The following is a 22481-nucleotide window of genomic DNA, read 5'->3' on the forward strand; positions in this document are numbered from 1 at the left end:
TATGCTAAAGGCTCTAATGGATAACATAAATAGCATGCAAGAACAGATGGGCAACGTAAGCAGAGAAAAAGAAATTCTAAGAAAGAATCAAAAAGAATTGCTAGAGATCAAAAACACTGTAATAGAAATCAAGAACACCTTTTATGGGCTTACTAGTAGACCGGACACAGCTGAGGAAAGAATCCATGAACTTGAGTTTATCTCAATAGAAACCTCCAAAACTGAAAAGCAAAAATAAAAAAAAGACAAAAAAACAAAACAAAACAGAATATCCAAGAACCGTAGGATAACCACAAAAGGTGTACCATATACATAATAGGAATACTAGAAGGAGAAGAGAGAAAGAAACAGAAGAAATATTTGAAACAATGACCCAAAATTTCCTCAAATTAATGTCAGACACCAAACCACAGATCCAGTAAGCTGAGAGAACATCAAGCATGACCCACAAAAACACCCAGGCATATCATATTCAAACTACAAAAATCAAAGATAAAGAAAAAATCCTGAAAGAAGCCAGAGGAAAAAACTCCTTACTTATAAAGGAATAAAGATAAGAATTACATCTGACTTCTCAGAAACCATTCAAGCAAGAAGAAAGTGAAGTGAAATATTTAAAGTGTTGAGAGAAAAAAAAAGCAACCTAGGGGGCCGGCCCGGTGGTGCAAGTGGTTAAGTGCGCGTGCTCTGCTGCGGCGGCCCAGGGTTCGCGGGTTTGGATCCCAGGTGCACACCGACGCACTGCCTGGCAAGCCATACTGTGGCGGCATCCCATATAAAGTGGAGGAAGATGGGCACGGATGTTAGCCCAGGGCCAGTCTTCCTCAGCAAAAAAAGAGGAGGATTGGCAGATATTAGATCAGGGCTGACGTTCCTCACAAAAAAAAAAAAAACAACTTAGAATTCTGTATCATGTGAAATTATCCTTTAAAAGTGAAGGAGAAATAAAGACTTTCTCAGACAAACAAAAATTGAGGAATTTTGTAAAGAAGTGTTTTAGAGAGATGGAAAAAGATTAGAAACTTGGATCTACATAAAGAAAGAATAAATGAAGATAAAAACTTTTCTTTTTACTATTCTTAATCAATCTACATACAACAGCTTTGTTCAAAATAGTAATAGAAACAATTACATATGATTATGTATGTATGTCTGCTTATGTATAAGTGTCATGAATGACAGCAATGATTCAAAGGTTGGGAGGGAGGACTTAGAATTATTTTGTTATCATAAGTTACTCACACTACCCTGGAAGTGATTTAGTGTTACTTGAAAGTGGTCTTGGATTAGTTATAAATGTATATTACAAACTCTAAAACAACCACCAAAAAAAGTAAAAAAAGAATTATAATTGATATGCTAATAAAGGAGAGAAAACACAATAATATAAAATGATCAATTAAAACAAAAAAAGCATAAAGTAGTGGAAGACAAAGTAGAAACAAAGAACAAGGGGAACAAACACAAAACCGTAACAAACATAGCAGACACCAATCCAACTATATCAATATCACTTTGAACGTCAATGATCTAAATGCCCCAATCAATGGACAGAGACTGTCAGAGTGAATCAGAAAACAAGACCCAACCATATGTTGTGTAAAAGAAATCAACTTTAAATACAAAGACACATATAGATTAAAAGTAAATGAATGAAGTAAGATATACTATGCTAAAACTAATGGAAAGCAAGTGTGAACAGCTATACTAATTTTAGACAGAGGAGACTTCATAGTAAGAAAAGCTCTCAGGGATAAAAAATGGCATTACACAATGATAAAGAGGTCAATTCTACAAGAAGACATTAAAAATCCTTAATGTGCATGCATCTAACAATAGAGTGTCAATAAAATCAATGAGCCTCTAGCCAGGCAAACTAAGAAAAAGAAGAGAGAGGACACAAATTACTAATATCAGAAATGAAAGAGGGGACATCACTACAGATCCCATGGACATTAAAAGGATAATAAACGAATAATGAACAACTCTATGCCCACAAATTTGATAACCTAGATTAATCAATTCCTTGAAAGACACAATCTGCCAAAACTCACACAAGAAGAAATAGACAGTCTGAATAGGACTATATCTATAAATATTTGTTCAATAATTAATAACCTTCCAAATCAGAAAGCACTAAGACCAGATGGGGTGACCAATTAATTCTACCAAATATTTAAGGAAGAAAGTATACCAATTCTCTAGAATCTCTTCCAGAAGATACAGCAGAGGCAATACTTACGAACTCACTTGCTGAGGCCAGTATTACCCTAATACCAAACCAGACAAAGTTATTACAAGAAAAGAAAACTACAGAACAATATCTTTCATGAACATAGATGCCAAAATCCTCAAAAAAATTAGCAAATCAAACCCAATAATGTATAAAAAGAATTATACACCATGATGAAGTGGGATTTACTGCAGGTATGCAAGGCTGGTTCAACATTTGAAAATCAATTAACGTAATCCATCATATCAACAGGCTAAAGAACAAAAATTACAAGATCATATCATCAGATGCAGAAAAAACAACTGACAAAATCTAACACTAATTCATGATTTAAAAAAAACTATCAGTAAACTATGATTAGAGGGGAACTTCCTCAACTTGATAAAGAATATCTATGAAAAAACCTACAGCTAAAATCATACTTAATGGTGAGATACTTGAAGCTTTCCCACTAAAATCAGAAACAAGGCAAGGATGTCCCATATCACCACTCCTTTTCGGTATCATATTAGAAGTCCTAGCTAATACAATAAGACAAAGTAAGAAATAAAAGGTATACAGATGGGGAAGTAAGAAATAAAATATTTTGTTCACAGATGACATGATCGTCTATGTAGAAAATCCAAATAAATCAACAAAAATACTCCTGGAACTAAGAATCTATTATAGCAAGGTTGCAGGATGCAAGGATAATATACAAAAGTCAATCACTTCCCTATATACCAGCAATGAACAACCGAAATTTCAAATTAAAAACACAACACCATTTACCTTAGCACCTTCATAAAAATGAATACTTAAGTATAAATATAACTAAATATGTAGAAGATCTATATAAGGAAAACAACAAAATTCTGATGAAAGATATCAAAGAAGAACCAAATAAATGGAGAAACAGTCCATGTCCATGGATAGGAAGGCTCAATACTGACAAGATGTCAGCTCAATTTGATCTATAGATTCAACACAATACCAATCAATCCCAGCAGATTACTTTGTGGATATTGACAAACTGATTCCTAAGTTTATATAGAGAAGACTCAAAATAGCCAACACAATATCAAAGGAGAACAAAGTTGGAGGACTTATACTATCCAACTTGAAGACTTATGATAAAAGTTACAGTAATCAAAACAATGTGGAATTGGCAAAAGAAGAGACAAATCAATGAAACAGAATAGAGAGCCCAGAAATAGACCTACATAAATGTAGTCAACTGATCTTTGACAAGGGAGGAAAGGCATTACAATGGAGCAAATATAGTCTTTTCAACATACGGTGCTTGGACAAATGAGTATCTACATGTAAAAAAATAAATCTAGACTCAGATCTTACACCTTTCACAAAAATTAACTCAAAATGGATCACAGATTTAAACATAAATAACAAAACTATAAAACTCCTCAAATATAACAGGAAAAAAATCTAAATGACCTTAGGTTGGGCAATGACATTTTAGATACAACACGAAAGGCACAATTCATGAAAGAGAAAGTAGATAAGTTGGACTTCATTAAAATTAAAATTTCTGATCTGCAAGAGACAACGTCAAGAGAATGAAAAGATAAACCAAAGACTGAGAGAAAATATTTGCAAAAGACATAACTGATAATGGACTATTATCTAAAATATACAAAGAACTCTTAAAACACAATAATAAGAAAACAAACTACCCAATTAAAAAATGGGCCAAAGACTTGAACAGACACCTCACCAAAGAAGATAAACAGATGGCAAATAAGCATATGAAAAGAGGCTCCAAATCATATGTCATCAGGGAAATGCAAAATAAACAGTGAGATACCACTACATACCTATTAGAAAGGTAAAATCCAGAACACTGACAATACCAAATGATAGCCAGGATACAGAGCATCAGGAACTCTCATTCATTGTTGGTGGGAATGCAAAATGGTACAGCCACTTTGGAAGACAGTTTGGCTATTTCTTACAAAACTAAATATACTCCTACCACACAATCAAGCTATCATGTTCCTTGGTATTTACTCAAATGAAATGAAAACTTACATCCACACAAAGAACTGTGCATGGCTATTTATAGCAGCTTTATTCATAATTGCCAAAACTTGGAAGCAACCAAGATGTCCTTCAGTAGGTGAATGGATAAATAAACTGTGTTACATCCAGACAATGGAATATTATTCAGTGCTAAAAAGAAATGAGCTATCAAGCCATGAAAAGACATGGAGGAATCTTAAATGCATATTACTAAGTGAAAGAAGCCAATCTGAAAAGGCTACATACTACTCGTATTATTCCAACTATATGACATTCTGGTAAAGACAAAACTATGGAGACAGTAAAAAGATCAATGGTTTCCAGGGGTTTGGGGAGAAGGAGGGATGAATAAGCAGAGCATACAGTATTTTTAGGAAAACTATTATGTATCATACTATAATGGTAGACATATCCTATTACACATTTGTTCAAACCCATAGAATATACACCACCAAGTGTGAACTCTAATGCAAACTATGGACTTTGGTGTCAATGTAGGTTCATCAGTTGTAAAAAATGTACCACTCTGGTGGGGGATGCTGATAGTGAGGAAGGTTGAGTATGTATGGAGGCAGGAAGGATATAGGAAATCTTTGTACCTTCCACTCAATTTTGCTGAAGTTAAAATTTCTCTAAAAAGTAAAGTGTATAAAAAGATGAAAGACAACATTCCAAAATTTGTGAACCAGAGATAAGGCAGTGTTGAGAGGGAAATGAATAGCAGTAAAATCAATACACTAGAAAAGAAGGAAAAAATCAATAATCTAAATTCCCACCTAGGAACTTAGAAAAAGAAGAGCAAAATAAACTCAAAGCAGGAAAAATAATAATAAAGGAAACAGTAAGGAGCAGAAATAAGTGAAATTGAAAACAGAAAAACAATAGAGAAAGTCAATGAAAAGAAAGAGCTGGTTCTTTGAAAAGGTCAATACAATTGATAAACCTCTAGCAAGACTGACAAGGAAAAAAAGAAAAGATACAAACTACCTGTATCAGGAATAACACCGGGAATATCACTGCAGAGTCTGCATATGCCAAAAGCATAATAAAGGAATACTATGAACAACTCTACACACAAATTTGACAATTTAGATGAAATGGACCTTGAAAAACACAAATTATCACATTTCACCCAATATAAAACAGATCATTTGAATAGCTCTATAACTATTAAGGAAAGTGAATTCAAATGCAAAAATTCTCCAAACAGAACTCTCCACGCTCAAGTGTTTTCACTGGAGAATTCTACCAAATGTTTAAAAAAGAAGAATGAAAAGACAAGCCATAGACTGGGATAAAAATATTTGCAAACCACATATCTGACAAAATAGCAGTATCTAGAATATATAAAGAACACCCTAAGATTCAACATTAAAAAAATAAACAATCCAATTAATAAATGAGCAACAAACAGGAAGACACATTTCACTGAAGAGGGTATACAGCATGTATCACTAAGGATTACTCTATAAAATATATAAATCACACCAAGAAATCAATAAGAAAACAACCACCAAATAGGTGACAAAGATTTTACAGGTTATTGATAGAAGAACAAATCCAAATGTCTATTAAACATGAAAACATTCTTAACTACACAAATAATAAGAGAAGTATTAATTAAAATAAATAGCAAATCAGAGCCATTAGAAGAGTAAAAATCAGAAATTTTGATAATTTGAAATCTAATAAGGATACGAAAAAAAGTGAATTCTCCTACACAGCAGTATGAATTGCTACATGCGCTTCAGAGAGCACTTTAGCAAATATGTGATAAAGTTGACTAAACACACCATCTACAACACAGTAACTCTACTTTTAGAATACATCCTAGAGAAAATTTTGCACCTAAACAGTTATAAAACACATACAAGAATATACATTTTAGAACTGTTTATAATTTAAAAACTGGAAATAACTTAATATCCATGAATAGGGAAATGTACAAATAATTTTGGAATTCATAAAATGGTTAAAATTAAAGAAAGAAAATATATATATACATACACAGGGTTTAAAAATATAATATTGAGGAAAAAGCTGTAGAGTGATATAGTCAACATGAGAGTATTTATGTGGATTTACAAAAACACATAAAACAAACCTTGGAAACAAGGACCGGATGGACACACACATCAAATTCATGATAATGATACTTGTGCGAAGGGGAAAGAAGCAAACTGGGCCAGGAAGCAGAACAAAGATGACTTTAATTGTATTTATAATGCTTTAATTATTTTAAAATATCTGAAGCAAAAAGAGGAGCATTTCCTTATTCTAGGTGGTTGATCACGCATATTTGCACATTATTCTCTAAGTTTCTGTAATTTTAAACATTTCAAAATCAAAATAATAATTTTTAAAAGCTATAAAATATGAAGAAAGGACTAAAAAGCAATAATTTTTAACTAATCTGCTGGATTCTGAGATAACTCAAAAGTAGTACTTTACCATGATGTTAAATTAGCATTTATCTGAAGAGTTCACAAACTGAATTTACTAATTTTTTTGTTGTTTTTCCAATTTCTAGAACTTGCAGACTACCACAAAATCCATACTTTGTTAGGCTAAGCACTGGAAGATATTCATAGATTTCTGGCTATGTGACTAAGTAAACCTTGTTTTACTAATGTAACTCCATGGTCACTGTACTGCTAATCACTTTCACTGTCCCTTCACGTGATCAGTATGCCCATCCACACGGTCTCCAAAGCCAACAGATCATCCCCATTTAGAACTCTTCTTGACTCCTTCCCACGTCTTGTCTATTACGCTGGTCATTACTTCAACAATAAGGTTCTAGTCTTTGAGTTCATAAGGTGAACATAGATTCTGGGGTCTTTAAATTTAGGAGAGGAACTTTTGATACTCTGCTCAACTATAAGGACACATACAATCAATAAACCTTAAAGGTCCCCTCCTTTTTATAACATCATTGTGCTTACTTACTATTTTTATCTGATAAAAAAGAATCACTCTACAAATATTTGTCACAAAATTTTACTCACCTCTGGATAAAGATGGAAGCGTTTCACTGTATTAATTACTAGAGGATATTCAGTGAGCCTGTCATTCATAATCATCCACAATCCTTCCAAAAATGAAGGTGCTTCAATAATGGTCTTAAAGTAGGAATAATAAAGTCCCTTTAAAAAAGGCACAAATTGTCAATGTAAGTAAAATTTGAAAATATTTATTTTTATAACTCCTTTTAGAACAATTTCTTGTGAAAAAACGAAAAGGTCAATAATAAGACTTTCTAATTTCTCCTTGCTACTGCATTCTTGGACTCAAAGAAGCACACGTTTTCAGGTTATCACTGTTCTTTCATATTTTCTGTAGGTTTGAAAAAGAGCTGAAGGGACGGTTAAATGTATTAAGGAGCTTTTCTAACCATGTCTTAAAATGTGTATACAATATATTTTTAATTCTACCAAGCCTGATTTTTACCTCTACATTATGAGATGCCTAGAGGTTGAGATCTGATGAATTTTGGCATAAACAGAGATGCCTTCATGTCCTTGTACAACTTTGCATATAGAAAAGTATCTTTTTTTTCCAGCTCTTAAGAAATAACATATAATGATCATCAGCATCATTAGAAGGAACTTCACACTTGCAACTTACTTCCTAGCCCCATCTAACAGCTCTGCACAAAGTGAAAGCTAACTAAATGTCAACTGACTACCGTTGTTCATGACACGAATGCTGTGTCCTGAAAAGGGGATTACCCTACGTGTTATTCCAGCAAATGAAATAATGACTTTATTAGGCTAATAAAGGTTGCTGTTTAGTTAATATTCAAAGATTAACAAAAGCATGTTGTTCATATTACTTCCCTCATCAATTTCTTGCTTTCCTTCCTGAAGTCTAAAAGCAAATAAAGGACCACATTGTTTGTAATACACTCTCCCCCCAAAAATTAAAAATAATCTTCAATGCTACACTCACTCCTGTCTCATACAAATCCTTTATTTTCGATCAATTCAACAACACTAGTGGCTACTAAACTGAAGATCTGTTTTAGCTGATGTCCGAAAGAGCATTTCTTCATAGTTTTGATTGGTGAAATATGGGTTCATGTAAGGATTTTTCCTTTCTGCTTATGAGGGCAACAAGACAATGCTACGATGAAAGGATATCTAACACGCATAAGTCTACACTTGGAGAAATAGAAAATATATAAGTAAGTTTTATTAATAACAGCTATTGTTTTGTGCCAGGTACTGTGCTATGTGCTTTGTTCATTATCTCCTTCATTTTCAATAAAACCCTGTAAGGCTGGCATTGTTTCTAGCTAACAGATGAGATTACTGAGAATTAGAGAGGTTAACTGACCACAGCCCACAGCCGTCACACAAGGAAGCACAGAACTGCTCCCTGAATCCAGTGATCTGTCACTAAAGCCCAGACTCCACCACAGCTACACTCTGTATTTAAAATATTTTATATCGTCTCTTTGGAAATAATAACTATAAAATATTAAAAATTCCAATGTCATACAAATGCTAACGTATCCAATTCTTTAAAGCTTTAAGGGGGCTATAGGGTGAGATTTAAAAAGCAGTGGCTGGGGGCCGGCCCCGTGGCTCGGCGGTTAAGTGCGCACGCTCCGCTACTGGCGGCCCAGGTTCGGATCCCGGGTGTTCACCGACGCACCGCTTCTCTGGCCATCCTGAGGCCGCGTCCCACATACAGCAACTAGAAAGATGTGCAGCTATGACAGACAACTATCTACTGGGGCTTTGGGGGAAAAAAAAGGGAGGAGGATTGGTAACAGATGTTAGCTCAGAGCTGGTCTTCCTCAGCAAAAAGAGGAGGATTAGCAGGGATGTTAGCTCAGGGCTCATCTTCCTCACATACAAAAAAATAGCAGTGGCTGAAGTACCTAGAATTGGCACATTTATAGACTGAAAGTAGAACAGAGGTTACCAAGGGCTGGGGGAGGGGGAAGGAGGGAGTTAGTGTTTAATGGATACAGTTTCTGTTTGGGGTAATAAAAAAGTTCTAGAGATAAATGGTGGTAACAGTTGCACAATAATAGGAGTGTATTTAATGTCACAGAACTGTACACTTAAAAATAGTTAAAATGGTAAGTTCTGCTATTTTTAAATTTTTTAAATTTAAATTTAAATTTTACTTTAGCCACAAATAAAAACAAACAAACAAAAGTAGTGGCTAGAAGAGCCACTAGTGGCTAGAGTAGAGTCAGAAGAGCAGCGGAGCCAGTTTCAGTTCTTCATTTGGCTCCTAACTAGCTGATCTGGAGGATGGTCCTGGTCTCGCTTAACTGTAAAATTCCGCAATTCTGGCATTCATTATCACATTTAATCCTCACAATAATTATGTGAAATATGTATGGCAGATGGCATTATCTCCTTTTTATAGACTAGGTGTCAAAACAGAAAAATTATTAAAGAAAATGTATCAAAAGTTGTCTCCTAAAAGAGATTATCTTGTGAGCCAGCCCCAGTGGCCTAGTGGTTAAGTGCAGTGCACTCTGCTTTGGCGGCCTAGGTTTGGTTCCCAGGCGCGGACCTACACCACTTGTCTGTCAGTGGCCATGCTATGGTGGCCACTCAAACACAAAAAGAGGAAGACTGGCAGTGATGTTAGCTCAGGGCAAATCTTCCTCAGCAAAAAAAAAAAAAAAAGAGAGAGAGAGATTATCTTGAAATCAAGAGAGCTAAAAAAAAAAAAAAAAAAAAATTAAAACAGCCAGGTAAAACATGGGATCTCCCACCTCTAGCCCAAGAGAAAGCAATTTCTGGTAACATTTGATTCTCCTATATCACTTCCTAAATGTTGTCTTTGTTCTCCTTCTTCCTCAGCTATTATAATTGATCTTTAGTACCTTAAAAAGAAGTTTGCAGTAGGAAAGGAGGAGAGATAGTGAGAGAACTTGAAAAAGAATCTTAAAACACTTTTCTATTTGAATTATAAACTTAGGCTATAGCTTGAGAAATAGCACAGTTCACCAAAAATTCATTTCAGTTCTAATAAGTTTCACCTTATAATCTTATTATTCTTAAACTACAAATGAATTCATTAGAAGAAAGAATCTAACCATTTCAGTGCGAAAAGTCATTTCCCGTTCCAAAGATGAGAGGTGAGAAAAATGACGCTCATTTTCAAAAAGTGTTACTAAGTGTATCCTAGAAAAAAATGAAGCACCATATTATAAGAACGTGTTTCAAAACCAGTACTAAAATAACTAAGTTATAAAGTACAAAAATCATAAAAAGGAAAAGGAAAAAGAATTTTTATAATAAATATTGAAATAATTTTATAACTTGCTTACTAATATATTTTTAGACATTTATAATCTAATGTAGCACATAGCTGAAATTCCTTAACTCCTTGGTTCTTAATCTTAATTGTATATCTAAAACTCCTGTGGACCTCTCCACCCCTCCTCCCACTCCAGGCCTCTAAATCAGAACAGAGGCAAGTTTTTGTTTGTTAAGTTTCACAAGTGATTCTAATGTACCAGGTTTGGGAACTGCCTCTCTAACTGCTGAAAAGCATTTGGAATTTTAAACAAAATTATCTTATATTAAAGCAATTTTTAAATAAGTATAATACCATATAAGGGAATCAACTTTCAAGTGCCAAAGAACACAGGACTGTACTTCAAAATATTTTATTAGTGAAACTTAAAAAACAGCTGTAGGCAGTTAAAATAGGAGGATATGTGGTAAGTAAAATTAGTCAGTCATGCTATCCTTAATTTACATAGCAGATGCTTTCCAATGAAGTAGAAAATAAAGCAAAATTCCATACATCAGCCCTATCTTCCACTCACTTTCATTTACATGTGGGACATATGCCAGGGTACCCATACCTGTAGGAAATGTTTCTTATCATTACAGCCTTAGTTCTAACTAAAATCTCCCTGCAGACTAAACGGCCAGAACAGCACTGTCCCAACAGGACATGGGCAGATCCCATTCTTCCCAGAGGTAGAAAACCCTGAGCTCAGGTAGAAATGAAAATATGTCAGAGAAAAAATATTATTATTTTACATATAATTTTTACAAATAGATCACTTATAATATAAGGTGCATGTGCATGCACACTGAAAGGCTCATTTAATTCTGTATTACCATTGCAGTCTTTATCTTCATTTCTACCTGATTTCCTATTGACAGGTGCTACTAAAACTTTATCTCTAAGCTTATGTGACTAACAACACACAATTACTGTAAAATAAGAGAGTTTTTTTTTTACAGGAAATAAACATGCAAAGTACACTAGAAAAGCTAGATATTTAAAAAATATAGTAGTGACTCCTTTGGTAAAGCAAAAATAGTTTAATTCATAAGTTACTATTCCCCTAATGCATAATTTTGTAAATGCTGCTTCACATATGACGTTTTTAAACAATATATATGTGTAAACTGGTGTACATATAGATGTTCTATACACATAGCAAGAGGTTATTGTTTTATTGTATGCAAACAGTGATGGCAATTTTTAGTCCAAATGTTTTTATTTATTTCAAACTGAAACTAATCTTACCAGTGCAAAATTCCCACAAATGCAGCTGGAAAAAACAAAAAGGAAAAAAGTCATTAAAAGCTGCTTAATCACAGTATACCTTTAAAACAAGTATTTCAAACGTGTTACCTTATATGTCTAGAGAGAGAACACACACAAACAAGATGGCTAGCTAATCCTGTCTACATAAGCACAGGAAAAATTTCATAAGGACATAAATTGTGACTAGTACTTACCTCTGTCAGGGGGATTTGAGGAGCAAAGGGAGAGACTTACACAGTTTTAGAACATCAATAATTTCATCACTCTTGCAACATGCCACAGAACTGTTCACTTTAAAATGGTTCATTTTACGTTATGTGCATTTCACCTCATTAAAAAATTTTTTTTCTTAAAGAAAAGAAGAATCAATCAGTGCAGAATGAAGTTCAAATGCCTTAACCCTAATCTTGAATTAGACTCTCCATGGCTGTTCCCAACCAACCTTTTGAACTTCCGTGGAAATTAATTCAAGAAACCTTAACTAAATCAGAGTAGGGAAGGCCTGTAGGGGGAGCTCTCAAGCCCTAACACACATCAACAATTATATCAAATAGGAAGAGACAGACAGACGCTGCACCCTCCACAGGAAGTAAAACTACTTTACTACTGATGAACTGTTACTTTCCCCCACTGGACTTTCATTTAGAACAGCCCCTTCCTACTCCCCATTTTTCTCTATAAAAGCAAGCTCCCCTCCTTTGTTTTCCCCATTTGCCTAAGGTTCACCACAGCATGCACATCCCAAACTGCAATTCTTTTGGCTATTCTCGAATAAAGTTGTTTTGAGGATAAAATAACAGGCAAATTTCCTTTTTGACATATATGGTGTCAGGAAAGTGGGATCCAAAGGAGGAAACTCCTGAGAGTGACCCCCAGAATCAAGCAAGTTACCCACACGGAACCCCTTGTGCTCACTGCTTCTGTGAGTTGCCACCTGATTTTTTTTTGGTGAGTCTCCTCTCAGATTCCAAGCTCTGCTCTCCTTGAGTTTTGAGCTCTCAGACTTTATTCGGGATGGGGGAAGTCTTTGTCTTCTCAGGGGAGGAGCTTTGTCCTCCGGTTCAAGGTGTCATCCTTGGTGAGTACTCAGTTGTTTTCTGAAGGTAGCACAGTTCCTTTTGGGGCTCAGGCTTGCTAAAAATCCAGGAGTTTTTCTTTCGTTTTGAGATTCCTTTTGGAATCAGGGATGGGAATTCGGCAACTTGTGTGTTTAGATTTCTTTGGGAATCAGGGCTACTCTAGCAACTTTCTTGGGTTTTCAGAGGAAATTTTAGAAATGAGATCCTTGTCATCTAAATGTTCTGAGGGGAACCCTCCTTCAGAGACCCCCCCGGGGCTGTGTTTATGTTTGAGAATTTTGGGCCCCCTATATGCACATTTTAAACTAAGTGGGCCAAGCAGACCAAAAGCAGTCTGGAATTACAATGGCCATTATGGGGAACTTTCAATTTCCCCAAATTAGCTTTTCTTAAAACCAAATTGGAAGACCATGCTCTAAAATTAAGCCAAATAAATGGTTATGTCTATTTTCATTGGTACCTGGAGGCTTCTGAATATGCACAAAGCTCTAAAACTGCCTCTCTACAAGATACCTTGTCTAAATTAGCCAAAACCACTAAAAAACTGAGGGAGACTAACTGGGTTCTGAAGCATCATGTTCCCCTCCCCCTTCTTCTTTGTCTCAGGCACCAACTTCTTTGTCCTCCCAGACTCCTTTGTCTCAGACTCCGCCCCACCAGCCATCTTGTGCCCAGGCTCAGCCCCTGGCACCATCTTCTTCTCTCCTCCTCTGTGAAAATCTGCCCCTTTAAAATCAGACCCTCTGAGGATTCAAATGCTAAACCCCTAATTACTATTTCTAAGTTACCTGGAGCAAATAAACAACTGGGAAGAAAATTTTAAATAGCAATTACCCTAGACTTTTGATAATAGACAAAATGACTCCAAAAACTGTGCTAAAAAGATCCTTACAGCATGCAAATAAACATCTTTAGTAAAAGACTCTGGCCAACTGAATAAGTAACCTTAGCTTACTTTGTCTGCCAGAAACACAATTTGGATCCAACTATTCTTTTGAGTTTTAAATTACTGTATCTGAGACATGGCTAAAGTTTTAAAATGAAAGCTATGAGAGCTCTGTTTATGTCTATCTTTATGTCCACGTATGTATGTTAGAGATGTGATATTTTTCTACCTCTGAATGGTATTGCTAGAATTGACTTGTAAAAAGCTCTATTTAATTGTCTTGAAGTTAAGCACTTATAAATTAAGTATTCCTAAATCTCAGAAATATAGTAGAAACTAACTTAAATGCTTTTCAGGTTCACGTGATCTAGGACTAACCTTTAGTAAATAAAAGCTAGCTTAAGGTTGTTGGTGTAAATAGAAAATAGGCATGTCTTCAGAGTTGTTAGTATGGGGTGTAATGCAAATGTGCAACTTTTTCTCCACTTGGGTCAAATAGGCTCATGTTATCTGTTACAAAATTTGTCAGCAAGAAAGTAACTTAAGATGATGGCTGGCTATTTAATGTCTAATCCAAGCATGATTGTTAAAAGCAAGTAGTTAAAATAAATGTAAATAAGATCAAAGTTTATGCCAACTTAAACTAAATAATGGGTAGTCACTGAGTACCTAAATCATTTTTCAAACAAGATAAAATACTAAAACATTAATTACTGAACACAGGTTTATCTACTTTTGGTTTCCTATTGCAAAGAAACTAAAGATAAATTTGGGTCTGTAACCATGTCTTGTGCCACACTGAAAGACTGCACTGTTCAAAAGGGCATATACTCTGAAATTATGAAATGTATTTATAAATCTGCCAGTTCACAATTGCTTACTTCTTAGTTTTCACTAGGAATTTGGGATTCTGAGGGTTAAGAATTCTAATATACATAACTAAAGCTACTAGAAACAAAAGGGGAAACATCTCTGTACACAAGGAAAGATGTGTGTTTCAGTAAAAGAAGGTATGAGGAACGAAAATGCATTCCATTGAGGGAAAAGAAAGTAATTTTGTCCTAAAGAGAAGCTGGTTATTTCAGAATGGAAAAGGAGAAAACACAGGACAAAATCTGAATGTAAAAAGGAAGCTGTAGAAGGTTTATGGAAAGAAATTTTGGGAAAAGAGTTTTATGAGCGGTCAGGACTGGCTAAGATTGGAATGAATGAATTTTGATATCAAGATAAGCTGATGCAAAATTAAAATTTGGCTTTCTTTTCTGTTGAAAGTACAAGGTTTCTTGGGCTACTGGTCTACTGGTGAAACAAACTGTGCCTAGCAATATGCCTAGAAAACAGAGATTTTGGGCTTTGTCAAAATAATTTCCTGTGTTGTTTCTATTAGGTCTTTAATTACTTAAGAGAGCCAAGTCTTCTTAGTATTAAAGGAGTTAAGTTTTGCTGACAGCTTTGTAACGTTTTCTATTTGCCTTTGAAACCTGTTATTGTTACTTTGGTCAAATACTTAAGTATTATTTCATAATGACCTGTGATCCTATTTAGTTAAGTGTTTAAACCTTTTGATATTTTTGATAAGCTTCTCAAAATATTCAAATTCTGAATGACATTTTTTTGACCTGGATATAATGTTGGAATTTTCCAGAGGGCACTTAGGACATCTCAAAAGATTTATTCCCTCTCCTTATACAAAAAGAGATATTACACTTATCAGGCTTATTAGGTATATCAAGTTACACAAGAAGCATGGTCAAATAAGTGACGATAAACTTTTTTTTATGTTATATTGTATGGGTGAATGTTATATTCAAGAAAGATGTACACAGACTCAGATATGACCAGATAGCTTTAAGGAACTGCTTGGAAAAATCAGCCTACTACCTTGCTTACAAGGTTTCAGCAAAGCAATCTTAAAAAAGAGCTTATATGGTCAATCAATATTCTTGCTGCATTTATATAAATAATCAGGCCAAATTTAATACAAATTAGTTTTACTATGATTATCTTTAATAAAAATGGCGGTAACTGTGGAGAAAGAAATTATGTTTGCACTTTTGTAGATTTTAAATTCTAGTCCTATTAATCGTCTTTAAGGATTTCTTGTATCTATAAGCTGGACTGGATCCTAAATTCTGCTACTTTCCTTAAATGTCTGGATATGATACTCCAAACTGACATTTCCAATTTTACTGCCCTTGAAATCTCCTTGCAAGGGACTATACGAGGCCCTACTCACCACCCAGATGACAGCCAAACTTCAGGGACTTGAGCCTTGGGTACACATCTCACAGCTAAAGAAGGCTCCATATGACATCTAGTCCTGTACAAACACTGGACACCTCCAAACCAAACTGACTAGGAAGAGAAGCAGCTGACATTTGAGGCAGACAGATTTCCTAACATGGCTGGACCAGGCCTGTATGCCCTCACCCCACTGCTGTTTCTTACTTTATTTTCTCCCTCTCTTTCCTGGAAGGATAATGCCCTTGTTCGCATTTACCAATCACTTGAGAAGGGGAGAAAACCTCTCTGATTGCTGGATTTGCCAACAGAAACCTCAGTCTGTCCAAGACAGTCCCCTTAGTTCACCCTATAAGTAATTTCACTGGGATTTCAGATGCTGTTTGTCTAAATTGCTCCGCTGGCCCATTTTACCAACTCAGGGTGCTAAGCCCACCTAAACTCCTTCCTTGCTTTAATTTAACCTGGCCTTGGGAAGGGAAAACAAGATTATTTGAATATTTGTGTGAAAAATTCTGTGAGGCTGTCAATGTAACCCAGGCCATCTATAAATTTCTTGATATACCCAAATATTCAGGCAACCTCTCGGTATGTAACAACATACTGAGTCTCCAAGTCTTGGTTATATAATGCTAATGCCTCTGTGCCGATGAATGAATCTATAGATGATATCACTTCTGCGAGGTCCTTATGGGCACCCCCTCATTAAGGCTTCATCTGTGAGGTTTCAGAAATGGCCTTTATGCTTTGGCAACTCATTGCCTTAACAGCTGGAGAATATAAGGACAATGTGCCTTTACTGTATTCACTGTTCCATTTTCTCTACATAACCAAACAGAGGCCTCTTACTGGTGTGTTCCATTAAACCACTATAACTGCTTTAAACAAGCACTTCCAGGAGGCATGCATGACTCTGGGTTTGCCTCCATGGGAAGAGCTTTCTTTCCATGGGTTGGAGTGAGTGCCAACAAACCATCAGGAATCTCTCCCTGACACTAGAAGAGTTGGCTGACTCCACAGCCAATGCAATTTCAGCTCAGCAATAGGTACTTAACTCATCGGCCAAGGTGGTTTTGGATACTGTACAGCCCTTGATTATCAATTTGCTGAGCAAGGAGGTATCTGTGCAGTGGTGAACACCTCCTGTTGCACGTGGATAAACACTTCTGGGGAAATAAAAACCCAATTACATAAGATTAGAAAACAAGCACATTGGCCACAACAAATTTCACCTAACAATCCACTCTTTTTTTTTTTTTTTTGTGAGGAAGATCAGCCCTGAGCTAACATCCATGCCAATCCTCCTCTTTTTGCTGAGGAAGACCAGCCCTGAGCTAACATCTATTGCCAATCCTCCTTTTTTTCTTCCCCCAATTTCTCCCCAAAGCCCCAGCAGATAGTTGCATGTCATAGTTGCACATTCTTTTAGTTGCTGTATGTGGGACGCGGCCTCAGCACGGCTGGAGAAACAGTGCATCGGTGCGCGCCTAGGATCCGAACCCAGGCCGCCGGTAGCGGAGCGCGCGCACTGAACTGCTAAGCCACGGGACCAGCCCCTCCACTGTCTTTTGATTTGTTCAGCTGGTTACCTTCAGGTCTGGGCTCCTGGTTTAGAACCATCCTGCAAACTAGGCTTGTTGTATTGTTCTTAATCCTGCTTTGTGTACTTGTTTAAACTGTGTACCTATTGCCTATTGAACCTTTGTAAAGCGATGTTAGCTCAAAAATTTGAAATGATTTCTGATGCTTACAACCTCAGACAAATACAGACTTTGACTATGAAATGCTCGAGAGTTCTCCTTCCTAACCTTCCTTGTAATTCAAATGTGGCCTAAATGGTTTCTAACCACTATGTCCTTTCCCACCCATGTGCAACACAACAAACAGGAAAGGTTCTTCCTGGCACCAAGGAACAAGACCACTACATGCCGAGAATCTGACTGTTAATCAGCAATGATTTCAGAGAACAATCTTGATCAAAATGGGAAAGTGTGGAAATTAATAAAAGAAACCTTAACTGAACTGGAGTTGGGAAGGCCTGTAGGGGGAAGTCGCACACCCTGTACGCAACCCATCACACACCACCAATTACACCAAACACAAAGAGACACTGCCTCTCTGACAGGAAGTACAACTACTTCACTACTGAAGGAAGACTTCTCTCCCTACCAGGCAACAGCTCAGCCAATGAGAAGCCACTGCCACCCTGAACTGCTACTTTCCCCCCAGAGACTTTCATTTAGAACAGCCCCTCCCTATACCCCCTTTGTCTCTATAAAAGCAAGCTCCCCTCCTTCATTTTCCCGATTTGCCTACAGTTTACCATAGCACGCACATCCTGAATTACAATTCTTTTGGCTATTCCCGTATAAACTCATTTTGAAGATAAAATAGGCGAATTTGCTTTTTAAGGTGACACTTCCTACTTCCTCTTCACTTCCTACTTCCTCTTCTTTTTGTACCCTTCCTTTTAGCCTCACTTCACTTTCATAGACTTTGATTATGCTGGTCTCCTCTAATACTTGTTCTCTGCTTCACACATCCAAACACTAGCCTTTTTGTCACAATTCAAATCCCGTTTTTTCCTAAGTCTTCCCCGATCTTTTTTCCCACTTCCCATCCTAAAGTATTAGTTTGCTCAGCTGAACTCTCACTTAATATACTCAGTCATTATTTCACCCAACATTCATCAAGTGCCTTCCATGTGCCGGACATGGGTGCCCTGGAACAGCAAAACAGCTTGGTATCCAAGACCATGCTGATTCCTGATGTGGAATATATCTGTTGCCATAACTAGACATCTAATAAAATCTAAATATGAAATCCCATCTATTATTCCTCAAGTATTTTTAACACCCCAAATGTGGAGACTCATTCTACTTTAACATCAGCAGTCAACTTACGGTGGAAAAGAAATCACAACTTACATTGAGACATTATCTATGTTTCAATTTATATCAGTAGCCAGTCTGACCAAGGACTAGGTTCAAAACTGATTTTATTGAAACAGCAACAACATTTAAGTTACCACTTAAACTGCAGAAAATGAGAAATGTAAATAAAGAAAAATCTTTCAACAGCTTAAATAACAATTCTCCAAATTTAGGCATTGAAGCTCCACAAGAACATGAAAGTAAATGGGTACCAACATGGGGCAATATATTGTCTAATTTGACCCTATTTCCACTATTAAAGATTCTCAACTAATTAAAAAAACCAACACTTTATTTTGCTTTATTTAAGGTGCAGAGGAACATAATGTCTGCCCCCCAAGAAACAGCCTATCATTTTTACAACCTGTGATAAATGGCTGCCCTGATTAAGATGACATTTTGTTGGTGACACAGGAATGATCACTGTGCCCGAAAATACTATGCCCGAAAACCCTGGAAAGTGTTTTAAAACAAGAACTAAGGGGGCTGGAAATTCTTGTCAGCAATTTCTCAGAGCTTGGACCTTGTCATTATTGCTACTAGGCTTGCTTGTTCAACTGGTCTTTTTCAAGACTCACCAACACCACTTCAAACTCGAGACTCAGAGTGCCGGAGGGTCCTTCGGAAGCGGAACCGAGCCTAGCCCCGCGGGGCCCCGGAGGGAGGGCATCCAGCCTTGAGCCGTCGGGGCTCCTGCAGAGAGCTCTCCCCGCCCTGTCTTGCTCACCTATGCCATAGGTGGTCCTGCCCAAGAAATGACGTCTCCGCAGTAGGTGCACCTTGTCGCGGAGCTGCTCCAGGAAACAGCTGAGGAATTGAAAGCGGCCGAGAAAAAGCGTCCTCGAGGCCACTTCCAGTTGCGCGCAATTCTGCGCTTTCGGGTTTCGGGTCCTCCGCGGCGAGTACCGCCGGGCGCCCCCGGGCAGGTTCCCGCCGCCTACAGACCAAGGCAGCTCCGGCTTTTCCACCTCCTCCTGCCGCTCCTCCCCCACCTCCGGCTCCCCGGCCCCGGTCGCCCGGCGCCGCCGCCTAGACTGCACGGAGCGCGGAGCGTGCACAGGCTCTGAAGCCGCTTCTCTGAGCTTATTCCTCGTTTGCCCGACCATTTTTTCATAGCCCCTGTTCGAATGAAGCTGGCTCTCTCTCCGGCGCGGGCCCAGCAGAGTCGGGCGACGTCCGCCGGGGCTCGGCTCGGCTCGCGGTCTCAACGACTCGTCCCCGCCGCCGTTGCGGGCCGCGGGGTCGTCAAGGCGACCGCGAAACCCGGACGGCGTGCCGTGAAATCCAAGCGGCCCCGCGCCGCCTACGCGCATCCTCCTCGCGCACCACCCACGCGCGCAGCCCCCGCCGCGCAGCGCCGAAGCACCACACTCTGCGAATCCCCCACGCGCATCCTCCCACACGCGCAGCCCCTGCGCACCGCCCATGCGCACTTTCCCACATGCGCCGCGCGGAGCGTCACTTCAAAGTCCCAGGCCTGCTTGCGGCAAAGTTAGGGGAGCGCTCTGCGATTTAATTCCTTTCTTCGAGTTCAAGCTTACTTTTACCAAAAGGTTGCATGTGTCGAGGTTAATAAAGGAGAAGGAGATCTTAGTTGAAAGAAATAACCATAGAAAAAGCGAGGGAAGGAAGTGAGCGCCTGTGGTGCGCCTGGCACTTTAGGAACATCTCTTTTCACCTCCTACGGACACGTTGCATTCGGTGTTCAGTGTCCTACGCTGAGGGAATGGCCCGAGGCCACAGGCAATGTGTGGCAGAGCCGGCGTGAGCCCGGTGAGTCTAACCCCAGAGCCTCAGGTTGGCGTGCCTTCTGTGATTCGGCGGTTTCCCGTTGGAGGACAGCACTAGCTAATCCATTCCTGAAGTAAAACTGTATCCCAACAAGGTTGCTCAGAATTCCTCAGCCCTAGAAGCGTTGTGCCCAGCGTTCTCACCTTCCTAAGCCAGACACCACCCAGGACCATCTGAGAAGGGAACTCTTAGCCTCGCGGTCATTATCACTATACTCGTGATGCCAGAGTGGCTGGTAAAGATGGACAGGAGCCACTGACATTTTCCGTGGCCTCTGTTACAAGCCGTGCCACTGGAGCCCACACCAGTCCACCTCCCGTCTGTTTTATGACGGATCGGATTGAATTTCCTAGTTCTCTTCTCTTCCGTCTAATCTACGGCTCATGGTGGCCAGGTTTATTTTCCTGAAGCAACACCGCGCAGAAATGTTCATGGCTCCCATTGGCCCACAAATAAAATGTAAACTCCTTGGCTTGCTCATCAGTGCTTTCAATAATCTGCCCCAATCTACCTTTCAACTTTAATTGCCATTTCCGCGGACACAGATCTCCCATTCCAGTTATTCCGAGTGAGGTCCGCAGGGTGAGACTTCGTAACTATCCCTTTCCTCATACGGAAAAGCCACCCTGTAGCTGTTTCATCCTTTTCTCCCTGCCCATCTGCATTCTATCGCTTTCCAGGCCCCAGCCCAGTTTTCCAGCCCACATTAATTCCTCCTCATCTGAAGGTCTAAAGCATTTACTGACAGAACGTACTATTCATCTTGTCACATTGAAAGTCAATAAGAACTGTTATTAATTTGTCCTTTTGTGAGGTTTTGTTTCCAAGGAGCATTTCTACTTTTCTGGCACTGTATTTGGTATTTAAAATGTTTTCTCATTTAATTCATACAATAACTTTGTGCAAATTAAGAAACCGAGGATCAAGGATGTAGTAATTTGCCCACGTTTCAATAGCTAATGAATTCTGTCCAATACTGAGCTTAAAATACACGGTATTTATGGGTGGTTGATAAAAATATATTATTGAATAAATATGCAAACTCAAAATAAAATACCTTATTTTTTCATATGAGTATTTTAATATTGTTTTAGAATAATAAGTGAGGTGCTATGATTATGTTTTCCTTTTTTATTAGAATTATATTAGATTCATAAAATGAATTGAGTGGATTTGCACCTTTTTGTCTATATTAGAACATTTGGTTCTGGAGCATTTTTGTTACTTTAATCTTTCAGTTTTCTTTATTATTATTGGTCTGTTTACATGGTCTACTTCTGAGGTCAATTTGGGAAATTTACATTTTCCCATAGACATTTCAAGGCAGCTGAATTATACATCCTACTCTACCTGAAATTAATATGGCCATTTGTGCTTTTTTAAAAATTAATGTTTGGCCAATAAATCTGTTTATCCTTCAACTCTCTGTGATTTTAGTAGATGTGTTTATTTTAAGCTGTATCTTGTTGAATATTTTAAAAAATAATCTGAGGGAACTTGTTAAAAGTTAGAATATTCATTTAAGTGATTTTATAGGTTTTATGTCTTTGTTTTTCATGAGGAGTGGGTATTTTTGTGGGAAGTAGGAGTGGATGCTACTGGAATGTTGGCCAGATGTCATTTTCAGTGACATTTTCTTGTACATCTCTGAACTGAACTTGCTGATTTTGGTTTCCCTCCCTTCAGTCTATTTTGCTCATTTCTGATGTTTCCCTTTTTGGTCAATTTCTTTGTTTGTTTGTTTGTTTCCTGGAGTT

General features: G+C 37.7%; 1 protein-coding gene across 1 annotated transcript in view; it reads right to left on the bottom strand.

The window, feature by feature from the left end:
• DPY19L2 (dpy-19 like 2) overlaps positions 1 to 20055 on the bottom strand; it is a 102122-nt gene extending 82067 nt beyond the window's left edge. The window contains exons 1-4 of the mRNA XM_004418833.3: positions 19661 to 20055; positions 11774 to 11798; positions 10320 to 10407; positions 7261 to 7398 (exon numbers count right to left, since the gene is read on the bottom strand). Coding sequence (XP_004418890.1) covers positions 7261 to 7398; positions 10320 to 10407; positions 11774 to 11798; positions 19661 to 20039 — 630 coding nt within the window. The 5' untranslated portion in view covers positions 20040 to 20055. The remainder of the gene's footprint in view (positions 1 to 7260; positions 7399 to 10319; positions 10408 to 11773; positions 11799 to 19660) is intronic.
• Between the last annotated feature and the right edge of the window lie 2426 nt (positions 20056 to 22481).

This window comes from Ceratotherium simum, chromosome 1 (assembly GCF_057802395.1).
Source record: "Ceratotherium simum simum isolate JZ-2026a chromosome 1, ASM5780239v1, whole genome shotgun sequence".
Taxonomy (NCBI): Eukaryota; Metazoa; Chordata; class Mammalia; order Perissodactyla; family Rhinocerotidae; genus Ceratotherium; species Ceratotherium simum.